The sequence below is a fragment of the Zeus faber genome (genome assembly GCF_960531495.2).
Source record: "Zeus faber genome assembly, chromosome: 6".
NCBI lineage: Eukaryota > Metazoa > Chordata > Actinopteri > Zeiformes > Zeidae > Zeus > Zeus faber.
The window spans coordinates 9,435,347-9,449,010 of record NC_137201.1 but is presented as its reverse complement, the minus strand read 5'-3'; the positions used below and the strand labels follow the sequence as shown (position 1 = coordinate 9,449,010).

Genomic DNA, 13,664 nt, shown 5'->3' with positions numbered 1-13,664 from the left:
ATTCCCATTTGCTCTGGTTTTTTTCTGATTCTTTCCAATGTGTGAAATAGTTTTGTTTTCTTATAAATTGTTTTAGTCTAATGGGGGTTTCTGACTGGGGGCTCTGTTTGTGTTTGTGAACAGAGTCCAAGAAGCAGCTGGCTGAGGGGGCTCCTCCCTACAGTCTCTCTATAGGTGAGGGGTTTGTTATGGAGCGTGTCAGGGTCACTTTCTTTTCGGTGACAAGGAAATTGAAATGATCTCTTTTGAATTTTTATAATTAATGGGTATCGTCCTAATTCTGCTCTGCATGCATTGTTTGGGGTTTTCCGTTGGGACTCGTAGAATGGATTTGCAGAATTCTGCATGCGGCGTCTCAATTTGGTGTTTGTCCCATTTTGTAAAGTCTTGGTTTGGCGAGTGGACCCCAGACCTCGCATTTGTATAGGGAAATGGGTTCTATTACAGAAGTCCAATATTTTTAGCCAGATTTTGGGTTGGGATGTCCAATTCGATGTTTCTTTTGATGGGGTAGGAAGCCCTTCTCTCGCTGCTTTGTTGAAATGACCTGTGGAGATGATGTTCAGGCCCAGGTAGATATCGTTTTTTGTATGTTCGAGAGCGACAGTATCTAGACAGAATTGAAGTCTGTGGTTTTGGACGCTGGCCCTTTTTTGGAATATCATGATTTTTGTCTTGGTGAGATTGACTGTCAGAGCCCAGGTCTGAGAGATTTGGTGCAAAACATCAAGCTGCCGTTGTAGCCCTTCTTTGGTCGGGGACCGGACCAGGTCGTCTGCAAACAGTAGGCATTTGACTTGTGTGTCTGCTAGGCTGATGCCAGGCGCTGCAGACCACTCGTGCCCTCACCCGTTCATTGTAGATATTGAACAGGGTTAGGCTCAAGCTTCATCCTTGTCTAACCTCCGGCTTTGCCGATCTTGACGGTGCACTTCTTTGTGTACATGGGAGTTTATATAGTAGCTTTTTCCCTCCGACACCACTTTCTAAAGGTTTATTCAGCAGACCCTCGTGCCGGATAGAATCAAAAGCTTTTTTTAGGTCAACAAAGCAGGAGAATATTTTGCTCTTATTTTTGTTCAATTGGTTGTCAATTAGGGTGCTGAGGGAGAATATATGATCTGTTGTGCGATTATTTGGTAAGAAGCCAATTTGGGATTTGCTCAGGACATTTTTTCCAGTCAGGAGTTGTAGCAGTCTCTGGTTCGTGATCATACAGAGGACTTTCCCCGAGGTTGCTGTTGACATAGATGCCACGGTAGTTATCAGTCATATTTGTCTCCGCTTCTGTGTGGTGGTGTTATCAGTCCTTGGTTCCAAATATTGGGGAAGATCCCGGAGCTGAGGACGATGTTAAAAAGTTTGAATATAGTCAATTGGAATTTGAGGTCTCTCCCGCTCTCACACACTTTATACTTCTCTGTCGAGAGAAATCCCAGAAAATCTGTCGGAAGTACTGTTTCCATTTATAGCAGTGCCTAGTTACCTTGCTCTCTTTCCTGAAGGAAACTTTCAATGTAACAGTTCATAGAATCATGTACTTATTTTTAAACCTAATGCTTATCTCTGTCCTGTACAAAACATATTGTATTTACCTGCAATACTACTGAATAAGATAAATTATTTGTCCAGAAATCAGAATTCAATTTTGTAAAAAAAAAAAAAAAAAAAAAAGATTAAATCTGAAAAAGGTATTTGATTTAACTGCAGACACCATTATTTTGAAATAATAAAAATTAACGTCCGTTAATGACACTATTGACTGGCTAGAATGCACCAAATGACAATATAAAATCCTCTTATGCAGGAAAAGTTATTTATTTCTAAGAAATGTACAGTATAGAAAATACTTCAGCCCATTTCCAAAATAATCTATGTAGTCAGATCAAGAACTTGTAAACGTCACATCGAAACAAAAACACACGTAGGGTCTTTTTCAAATGCCATCATGCTACTGAGGTAAAATGTAAACGGCTTAAAAATAAAAAAACAAAACGACAAAAAGCAACTCAACGAGACATCACATTTATATTTAAAACAAGTTCCGAAAATGTACAAAAATTAATTAAAAAAAACAAAAAAACCCAACAACAAAAAAAACGGGCAAATAAATATGATTCACATTTCGTCGACGTCTAGATGGTTCTCACTAGTGCAGAGATGACAGCAGAGTTTAAAAGTAAAGAGGTGGCGAGAGGCGTGGGAGCGGACTGGACTTCCAGTGTTCAGCTGCAAAAAGTCCACGCAACGAAACGACAAACAAACATATGTACAGTTTACAAGAAACAAAACAAAAAAACAGCGTCACAACCTCAAAAGACCCCGGGAAATCAACATCCCTGCCCTTTATAGGTGGGGCAGGACAGAAGTGAACACGCTACCTCAGAGAAGGCCTCACCTAGTCGACCCGCTAAATAATAATAATAATAATAATAATAATAATAACAACAATAATGAATAACTTTTTCTAGATCGAAGACACCAGCAAAAACCTCCCTGTACACGTGTTGTGATATCTCTATTCAATTGTCTGACAGCTTTCTAGTGTATTCCTATTGTCCCACCATTCCTCCTTAATGTGGTCCCTTGTACCACCCCTTTAGGTGTCTATAACAGTGGGCGACAAAATTAACTATGTTGCCCTTTTTACTTTTTACTGTTACTCTATGCTGTACAACCACAGGAACACTGCCGACAGGCCATCCGGGTTTCAACCACCTGTGCAAAAAAAAACAAAAAAGCCCATGAGCCCCTTATCTGATCACGTTGGATATAATGATATCGTTGGTGGCACCCCTACCATGTGGAAAGTAGGCGATAGAGAGTTATGTCGGAGTACGGTTTTATCCCATAAAGCAAGCCGAGTGGTCGGTGGTGCACCAAATTTGCACGGAAAACGGATAATTGTCATTGTGTGTGTGTGTGTGTTTTATTATGGATTCTGAAAGCATGAATATGGATGTGAAGGGATTCAGTGGTCGCCGCATAACAGCTAAATGAGGTAGATTCAATTTGTCGCGGTCGCCATCGCTACGCTGCGCTCGGGGAAAAAAAGGGCACGGCTCCGACATGATAGTGGTCAGAGAAAGAACGTCTACGTGGGATTTAACATCAAAGTGGCGGGCGGAAGCCCCCCCACAGAAAATTTAGAACAGAACGGGAACGCAGATTTTCCTTCCGATTTGCGCAAATCAACAACCAGCGGAGAGAAAATTTATGTCTCTCCCTAAACAAAAATAAAGAAACAACAAAAATGACTAGACGAGTAGATGTTGACAAATGTATATGTTATTATCACTTTGTGTGAGGCAGGTGGATTATACATTTTTTTTTTCCCAGATAAATCCAAATCCCCATTTTTCCCCCCCATTGTGTCGTTCCGAACAAATATTGAATAAAAATACCCGTAAATGTATTTAGAACCAGTAAGCCCTGAGGATCCGTTTATATCGTAAGTTATACTGGGGGAGAGAAAGCACTTGGAGGAATCGCTATGATACTTTTTTTTAAATGTATTATTATTATGAAGTGGGAAGAGCATTTCAGACGGAGCGACATCTTGAGAAAAAGTGACCTTTTTTTTGTTTTGCTGACCAAGATCACATTCACAAACTGGACGGATTGGTTGGCTCTTTTATGTGCATCTTATCCATTATGAGAACTCCTTCAAGGACCGCCCCTCTGAATCAGAGGTTCATCTCCAAGCGTTGTGTGAGAAGATATCTTCAGAGATCCGCAGTTCAAAAGGTTCCAAGGCTGGATGTGTCGGCTCGCTCGGATGTGTCCCTACTGCATAGCAGAGGGTCTTTTTTTTTGTTTGTTTCTTCCTCGTCTCTTCCTGCTCGTCAACAACATTGTCAAACAGTGAAGGCGGCGTTCAAGCATGCACGGTGACGCCTTGTGTGCTTGTTTTGCCGAGGTGATCCATATCCTACTCTATCGCGGCGCATTTTTCTGTCGTCGTTCCCATTCACACGCGCATACGTACATTCAATAAGAAGAACAAGTCGACTGCAGCGGGTGTGAGAGTCGATAGAATCAGCCCGGCAGTCTTGTTGTACCTCCTTTTTCTACACCTGAGATTCCCCAAAAAAAAAAGAAAAAAAACAGAGAAGAAAAAGAAAAGAAAATGATGCTTTGAACATAAAAAGTAGAGTTAAGACAGTTATTCGGAGACGGCGGTCCAGTGTTACTCTACACCGGTGCGGTCGCGGGCGGGCAGCTCCGTACAGTAGGTTTCGCAGTAAAAGTGGAAAACTTGGGTTCAAGTCCCTAGAAACGCCGCCGGTCCCAAAATCCCAATCTCGTATCAGAGCCGACAAAGCAGAAAGTCCAGCGGTCATGGAGAGAAAAGATATTTATTTTATCCAGCGTTTCAATGTATCGCTTTTAATTCCCCCCGACGCGGCAGTGAGGAGACGAGTGGAAAGAGTTGCCGTTTCTCCCTGGAGTCTTCACAGGGAATCCAGAGGAAAGACCGCGGAACAGGCGGAAGACTCCCATTTTTGTCCCAATTCACAGTGCAGATCAAGGCTCAACAACAGAGTCCTAAACCGAGGCTGATTCTTGCAAGTCCTCGGCCTAAAAGGAAAGAAACAACTCTTCAGATGGGCTCCAAAACATTATTGACCAAAAAAAGTGGATGAGCAGTATTTGGTTGGTGCTGGGCAGAGAGAGCCTTCAGATTTACATGGACACTCCCTTTACGAGAACTCACCTGGCACTCGTCACACTCCCTGCTTGCTGCCGGGGCCTCCAGGAGCTGCCATCATCTGCTGCCTGTGAGACAGTCAGATGTTTAGACAACTTGCTACTAAAGCACCAGAGACAAAGGTTTCGTGGCATAAAAAAGACAAAGTTACCCGGGGTGTAAGAAGTGTTCTGGTGCAAGGCCTCTCTGCTGGATCATCATGCCCTGAAAGCGTCCTCCAGCCTGGGGGTGTCTGTACATGGCCATGCGTGTTTGTCCCGCAGAGTAGGGCAGCTGCTGGGGCCTCTGCAGGGCCTCCATCAGGTGCGGGTGGGGTCTCTGGGCTGCGTAGTGCCCGGGACTCGGGTACGGCTGGCCTGGGTAAGGAGCGCCGCCACTGCCGCCCCGAGACATCAAGTGGGGAGGAGGGACCCCGCCCTGCTGCATCCCCGGGTGCACGGCGCGAGGGTCGTACATGAAGCTGGATGCAATGTGCGCGGCAGAGGCGAGCGCATGCTGCTGCCGAGGCGGCTGGTTGCTACGGTGGCGGGTGGCGGCGTTGTGGCTGTCCAGATCCAGGATCTCCTTGGGGCTTTCGGGCCTGTCGGGACCCTCCTCTACCCGCGCTTGCTTGGCCGGGCTGCCGCTATTGCTGCCCCGTTCCTCTCCTTGGCCGGCGGGGCGAGGCCGCGCTTCGGGCAGGGGCGACACCAGCCGAGCACCGGAGGCCTCGGAGCCCAGGGGCGACAGGCTGCTCTCCTTCAGCCGCCCGTTGGCACTGGTGCTGGCTAATGCTACGTAGGAGCAGGGGGGCGCCGAGTGTTGAGGCTGGTACTGAGAGCGATGCCAGTCCTCTGAGGGAAAACCCCCCCTGCTCGAGGCCTGGGCGTGAGCCAGGGCTTGGGGCTGAGGGAAGTAGTGTTGCTGCTGATACTGGGGAGGGTACATGCTGGGGTGGGCCTGCAATTGCTGCTGGCCCGCCATGTGGAAGGGGTAGGTAGCCCCTCCCTGCTGGTGGTAGGTGGGGTAGTGCGTAGAATTGTGGTTGGGATTGAGGGCCTGGTTGGGGTACGGGTGGTGAGCAGACGGAGGCATCGGCCTGCCCATGTTCTGTTGGCTGTAGTATGGACGCGGGGGCTCCCCCAGGCTGTACTGGCCCACAGATCCATTTTCCTGAGCTTGGGAGAGGGGCGGCATAGCTGGGTTGTGGCCATACGCCGCCCCTCTGGGACCTTGTCCTCCCTGGGTACTATCCACCGGCTGGGTCTGCGGGGGCTTGGGGCTGTAGGACTGCTGCTTATATGCCCCACTGGGGGGTCCGAGTTTCATGTTGTTCTGCAGGGAGACGGAGCTGCTGACCGAGTCCGGTCTGCCCGTTGGCTCGCTGGGTCGCTGATCTCCATGCTCCGCTGGACTGGGTTGGGGGGGGAGGTGGGGAGAGGGGTGGCTGGGGGGCAAAGAAGTGAGCGGGGCTGGCTGAGGGGGGCCAGGCTGGGAACCTTGCGGGGCCCCTTGTGGAGACCTGTGCATGGGGTTAGGCTGGAGAGGACCACACTGTGAGGGGTCCGCAAGAGGGACTGGGGTTTGTGAATTCTGCTGCTTACCCATGTTTTGTTGCTGTTGCTTCTGTGCTGGCTGTTTTTGGGAGTCGTGCTGGCGTTCGCCATAGTTACTGTGTTGATGTCCGTTCTGCAGTGCACTTTGCACATTTGAGGGGCTGTTCTGCTGAGGGCTCTTCTGTAGGTGCTCAGGGGCAGTGGGCGTAGCAGGACCCGCAGGGTTGTTGCTACTGCTGCCGTACTGTGGAAAAACAGTGTTTGGATGACTGGTTTGGGGGGGGCCGTGGCCGTTAGGTTGTCGCCGACTGTCTGACACTGGGTCTGGGCCCGCCGACGAGCTCTGCAGGGGGCCAGGTCCAGACAGACGCTCCTGTGATTTGCCCCAGTTAGAGGACAGAGGCCTTTGCATTCCCTCCGACGGCCCACTGGGGAGCTCTGTCGGGCCGAGGATGGACGGGCACTCTCGGCTGGATGGAATGGAGTTGATGTGGGCCGAAGCTTTGGTTTTGGCAGCCATTTTGATCTGTTTGGTTGCCGTGCCTGTCAACATAAGAGAATTGTGGAAATTAGGATTTGTAGTTATGCATTTTGCATCCTGAGGGACTAGAAAGGGCTGGATCACTGATTCAATAAAATGAAGCATGTTTATTTAAAGAGGAGGTAAGAAAGATTTATAGATTTAAACTAAGTGGGTGACAAGTAATAAAGCAACGAAGCATCTATTAGCACATTCTTTCTCACAGGGCTACAATGATATTAATTGAAAACTTACAAATTGAACAACTTCAAAGTTTTCCCCACGATACATCATGACCATCAAAAGTCCTGTTCTTAATATTCTGCGTGAGTGATCTGAACACAAGGACTTCACTGATAGCATGTCATCGCTGCTCCGCCCTCCAGGCATCAGCAAGACACTTGGGGCTAATGAATATTCAATTTGCCACTTACTGTGAAAAATAATTAAAATCAAATTGCGAGGGGCAGAGGATAGCAGAGGACGGGGCAAGTGGGATTAAGGCTACATTGATTAACAAAAAAACAATTTCTGCACTAGATCTTCGTCCTCTTTGGTTAAAAAATAAATACACATATATAGAAATGTTGTTTCTTATTGGAGTAACACAAGCAGCTGGGGAGAAGGTCAGGGCTACCTTTGGGCTGTGTGTCTGTCTGCTGGGTCGGCTCGCTGTCTGCTCCATTGTCTCTGGCAGAGCGCAGCAGCTGAACTTCGGGGGGAGGAGGGGGCTGCGGAGAGGGGTAAGCTGGGGTGCTGCCAATTCTTAAAGGGGGCCCCGGCTTTGGCGGCTCAAAGTTACCCATGTGCTGGCGAGGGCCGCCGGCGGGGGGTCTGGAGGAGGCGGACAGCTGCTGCAGGGCTAGCATCTCGGGGCTCTCGAGCATGGAGGCGAGACGCGGCCTGCCAGAGGGGTCTGGGTGGGGTGTGGAGTGGGAGGACAGAGGGCCCAGAGAGCCCACCGCCGCATGCATGCGATACTGGCCGTTGGGAGTGGAATGGGGGAAACCTGGCGCCGGCTCTGGCCAGGGCTTCTGTCCCATCGGAGGTGGAACGCCACCCTGATTGTAATGGTGTGGGTTGGCCATGTTAGGATCCTGCATGGGTCTCTCCTGGCCCTGGTGGTTCATACCAGGCCACATGTTGTGCACGGCCATACCGGGGGGCCCGTAGCCTGGGTAGCTGTGCTGGGGCGGCCCCTCAGGGCCTGGGTATCTGTTCGCTAATGGGTGCATGGTGTGCTCTTCTGGGCGGTGGCGTGACGGGTACATGCTTGCTTCAGAGGGTGGTCCGGGCTGGAGGGCCACGGGGCGAGGACCAAGAGAGGGACAGTGCGTGGGACCCATGTACGGATGATGTTGTTGGTGTTGAGGCTGTAGCTGACGAGGGTCGGGACCCATCGGGTATCTTGGGGCCACATTGTGCCCATCGGCCATGTGATGCTGCAAGGAGAGAGATTCTCATCAATTCAGCTGTCAAAATGGATTTCTTTTAAAACACAGCTTCAATGTGTAGACAGACATACACCAAAACAAATAAGTAGTGTTATAGACGTCTTCAAAAGCAGAAGGATACGCATGTATATTCTGTCAAATTTAAATATAGCAGTGTTGTGTGTATACCTGCATGCTGAAGTTGGGAGACATCCGGCTGAGACTGGGGTCTCCACGCCTGGGTATGTGAGCCCCCTGCCCGGGGTAGGCAAAGCGGGGGTCCATGGCCATTCCCTGGGCATACATAGGGGGACCATGAGGAGGTCGATGCAGCTGGAAAAAAATATTAAAGTATTTATATATGCGAGGGATCATCAAAGAAAATGACTTGGAATAAGACGAGTAAAGCACTACGAGAAATCCAGTTTGTCCAGCTTAATCTTATTATTTTGTTATATGACCAAATTGAACACAATCACATTATATACTGTATCGTAGTCAAGCTCCTGATTAAAACAGTGGGTTCCCTCATCCCTATATCCATGTTAAAATCAATTCATCAAAATAAAATAAAAAAAAAAAAAAAAATTAAATAAAATGATGTCACATTTACAGGGTTAATTCTGGCATTGCAAAATTAAATTCAAGGACTTTCAAGTACTTAAAGCACTATTCTTTATATTTTAAAGGACTTCACGCAAAAACAAATATAATCAATTCTCAATGTGATCTTTACTCATTTATCTTTAGTTATTCAATATAATCTTAAGTCTGATGGTCTACTTTTTTTATTAGTATATATTTTATATTTATATGTCTATTTCCAATCTCATTATCACCTACTTTTAGAAGTAACTATTTCCAACCATGCTGGATTCAATTTATATTTCCCTGGCATCATCTATGTTGCAAAAGCGATTTGAGTATTTTTTGTTATTACGTTACAGTACGATTTGAAACAAATCCAGGAAGGCCTTTCAAGGACCTTTCAAGCACTCCATCACAAAAGGGGGCTATTTTCAAGGTATAAGAGCACCTCAAAAACCTGGTAAGAACCCTGCATTTCAGAATCAGAAATACTTTAATAATCCCAGGGGGAAATTACTTAAATCTAGACCTGGGCCTGGTTACCTGTAGTCCTGGAGGGAACATGCCCCTCATGTCACCCCCGGGCATGTGCTGCTGGCCGTGGGGATGAGGGGGTCCACCGGGCCAGTGTGGCGGAGGCGGCGGGCGGCCATCTTTGCCGTCCTCCCGCTCCTTGGGCGTGCCACTGCCCTTGCCACCGCCCTGGGAGCTCCGCTTGCGCTGCACCTGCTCCGCCGCCCTAATAAGGCTCTCGGGCCCAGCCTGTCTGCCGCCACGGCTGCGCTTCCTGTCCTTGCGCTCCTTGTCCTCTCTGCTGATGTGGAACTCCTCATCGGTGTCGCCATCCTCCGAGGGGAAGTGTTTGAGAAGCGCGCGGCTGAAACACCTCTCCAGGGACTCCGCCATGACGGTGTACTCTGTGGTGAGAGAGACAACAGGCGTGTGTAAATTCAAAAGCGATGTTCCAAATGACTCGCCGTCTGGGACTCTTAGGTGTAAACTGTTGTTGGTAACTGGTTTCATTTCAATTTTAAATGATTTTAAGGTATAAACGTTGTTTTATGTTGTATAACCCTCCCTTTTATGTGTTGTGTTTTTATGTATTCAGTAATATTGTGCAGTCGCCGCTTTCTTAGCCAGCAATCTCAATAAGACTAGCCCGGTAAAATAAAGGTAGAATTTAAATTAATTTATAACTTTTATATACTTAATTTATACAATTTAATAACAATTAATTAAACACATTAAACAGTATCTTCCAGCAGTCTAGCAAAGCAAAACTATTGACAGTTCACAGATTCTCATAACTGGATTCACAATAACATAAAAACATTAAAAAAAAATAATAATCCTCATGGTATGACCTAATTTTACAATGGAAATATAATAATAAGTTTCGATTTTTCCACACATTAAGCTCACTACCATTTTAACATGGTACTATCGAGGAGCGGTTTGAGAGAAATACCTGCGACTCGGCGTCTTGTAACAAGGGTCAACTACAATCTCTCCTCGTTTTGAAGTTTTATTGGGGCAATGTCTTCAGCAGAGTGAAATGCTACAGGATGCCATATGCCCGTCTTTCCCTTTCTGATCAGTAAGACTTTAGTACGCCACATTACTTACACAAGATACTGGAACATGTATCTGACAGTTTTCATTGCATCTTTTACTGTTTTCTTTGCAGACAATTTATATAATAATAATAATAATAATAATAATAATAATAAATATAGCTGCGGGTAGCAATGCAGGGGTCCAGTATAGATTCAGCAAATGCACCAACAGCAATAATGGGATCAATTAAAGACAAAATTGCCGTGTAATGATATGAATGATATATCACCATTGAAAGTTATACAATTGCCATAGCACCACCTACTGACCAACTACGCCAGATTTTTGAACAGTACCTCAGAGTCATATCCTGCACATATCTACCAAATTGGATGATGATAGCACAACTCTCTGATGAGTTATGGCAGATTATAGGCCCTGTTTACATCTGGCATTAACATGTGTCCTGTGTGATCCAATCACAACTAGACAGCTCTGAGTACATCTGGCATTAGAATGCGTCTCCACATGTGTCTCAAGTAACCGAGTGTGATCGGATCTCACTTCCCCACTCTTTATGCAAGTAAAGACGTACATCATTTCCGTTTGCAAAGACCTTGCCGCGTTGGCAAAATCAGAACAATATAGACTGAAAATTGCGTGCCGTGTGTTCTATAAGCAGGGCAGGGTTCGGGCCGAACAGATTTATTTAGTGTCCTGATTTTCTTACTCATATAGAAAATTATAAACGTGAACATAGCATTGGAGTGGAGTTTTTCTCCTCGAGACAGTGTTGCACTGTACACACCGCACCGGTTTTCCTGTGTTGTTATTCCAGTTGTATTTATTTTTGTTTGTTTCCTACTTGTATGAAACCAATTTCTTTTTTTTTTCCAACCGAGTTAAGGGACTGTTCCGTTTCGCTTTTGATTGGGACAGTGGAGAGGGAGCGAGCACTGGTCCACTGCACGTCCCCGTTCCCCGTGTCTCTATACAAGAAACATAAAAACAAAGTGTGTTTTTAATTTAGTCCTCAATGTGTCTTGGGTGGGTTTCCCACCTGTCTTCTTGTGATCGGATAACCCAAGACACACTTTAATGCCAGGTGTAAATGTAAAATAGGTAGTAAAAGATCTATCATGACCCAAATGGGTGGCGCTATGCGTCATAGACTCGGCATTACCCATAATCCATTCATGCAACGACAGCGGTTCAGAAGTTACTCAACATAACGTAAAAGTGGTCGCTATAGCACCACCGTCTAGCAGATGAATCTCGTTTTTTGCGTTTCCTAGTTTCGACACGTGTCGATCTTCTAAGTTTGGCGGCACTTTTAGTGGAGAATATTATTAATAATAATAATAATAATAATAATAATAACAGAAAATCCACACAAACAATAGGATTCCCGCACTTCATGCTGGATCCTTAATAATGATAATAGTAATAATAGTAATATTTTTTGGCTGACGTGAAGCTCATCTTCGAGAACTGTGAGGAGTACCATGAAGAAGACAGCCACGCAGTTTATTTTTTATTTCATTTTTTATAACCAACCTTATAAGGTTTGCATTGTACCACTCCGTGTCTTAGTATTTGTAAATCCAAAACTATTCCAGAGTATTGTGATTGTATTTTGAGCATTTTTAGTCATTTTGGCCACAGCAATTAACCTCCCATTCAGATGCCACCACGTAAAACACACACACACACACACACAGTTAGCCTCAACATACAAGTGATCGATCTGCATCACACACACACACACACACACACACACACGTTGTCAGGTTGACCAGGTCAAAGGGCATCGCTTGACCCCCTGCAACCCATTCCTCCCCCTCCTCTTTCCCCCGGGGAGAGCATTCAGTCAGATGGATGGCTCCAGACAGAGGGGCTTAGGGGCTGGAATGCCTCTCTGGCATCCCCCCCCAGCACCGCGGCACAGCTCAATCACTCCCCATTAATCACTGTCAACGCCGCCCTGGCTACAACACACACACACACACACACACACACACACACACACACACACACACACACACACACACACACACACACACACACACACACACACACACACACACACACACACACGCCTCCTCTAGTTTCTAGTGGAGTTTATTTTGATTTCTGCCAGTCAAGGCCAACTACCTCAGTCTAAAAATGTTTTTTTTACTTGTTTCAGCGTGAACAAAAGACAAACAAAAAAAAAAGCGGCGTCGCCGTCGGCCTACCGCTGTCTTCTCCGTTGTACTCCACGCAGTTCTCGAACATGAGCTTCAGGTCGGCCACAAACTCCTCCTTGGCGATGTAATCACCGTCGTTCAGCTTCCTCTCGATGGTTGACAGGTCCATGGGAGTCTGGAGGAAAAGCGAGTGAAAAAGCCATCGATCATATTAAACGACGGCTAATTGAAAAACAACAATTTTTTTTACGGAAACTATACATCGGATGAAACTCGTGAGTAGACCCGTTCCGTTTTCCGGGCGTTCGTACCCGGATGACCTCGTGGTAATTGGGGGCGTAGGAGTCATCCACGGGCTCCATGAAGGGCCAGGAGTCTTTATGCGCTTTGAGGGCCTCCAGCACTGTGGCGAGCCGAGCAGAGTGGATTGAAACGGGAAAGAAAAATAAAACAGATATATAAAAAAAAAAAAAAAAAAAAACCAAGACATATTTTTACCAATTTATGAACATTGTAAAAACCGTTACACGATAATAATGTAACAACTAACAACTTAGTAAATACATAGAAGCATTTATTATAATAATTTATATCCAAACCGATAACCTATCCTGTGCATAGAAACGCATTTGTATATTTTTATATATTTGACTATCAAATCAAATCACAATTTATTGCCACATACACAACCATGTGAGTCAACGTGTAGTGAATAGATGCCCAGTTCTAGAACAAATCTAATGATAGATAAAATAGAATAGAATGATTATCACAGAATCGAAAATGAAATCTAAGAAACGGTGAAACAATGAGACGATGCAGCCAGTATGAGTTTCAGAAAAATATAACAATATAACCAATGCATAATATACGCAATACAAGGGGCTGTGACGGTATGAATTTTTTCTTACCCCGGTGAAAAAGCAACATATCCCCGTGGGATTGCGTTTTTTTTTGTTTTTTGTTTTGTTTTTGTCAGTCAGTGCACATTATAATAATAAGATAAAACAGACAGAAGCTTGGAAAAATGCACAGGGGTAAAATTTCAATGAGGAATAATCAATAAGGGGAATGATAAATATTTTTATAAACAACTTTAGTTGTTTTATTTGGAGGAACGGGACACGAGCG

At 45.7% G+C, this 13,664-nt stretch overlaps 1 protein-coding gene across 1 annotated transcript in view; it reads right to left on the bottom strand.

The window, feature by feature from the left end:
• Positions 1–4,339: 4,339 nt before the first annotated feature.
• cecr2 (CECR2 histone acetyl-lysine reader) overlaps positions 4,340–13,664 on the bottom strand; it is a gene marked incomplete at its 5' end in the record, with an annotated part of 58,674 nt that continues 49,349 nt past the window's right edge. Inside the window, 8 exons of the mRNA XM_080002001.1 lie at positions 4,340–4,581; positions 4,718–4,779; positions 4,863–6,789; positions 7,404–8,208; positions 8,389–8,532; positions 9,331–9,704; positions 12,582–12,708; positions 12,845–12,936. Of these exons, the coding sequence (XP_079858127.1) occupies positions 4,728–4,779; positions 4,863–6,789; positions 7,404–8,208; positions 8,389–8,532; positions 9,331–9,704; positions 12,582–12,708; positions 12,845–12,936 (3,521 nt within the window). The 3' untranslated portion in view covers positions 4,340–4,581; positions 4,718–4,727. The remainder of the gene's footprint in view (positions 4,582–4,717; positions 4,780–4,862; positions 6,790–7,403; positions 8,209–8,388; positions 8,533–9,330; positions 9,705–12,581; positions 12,709–12,844; positions 12,937–13,664) is intronic.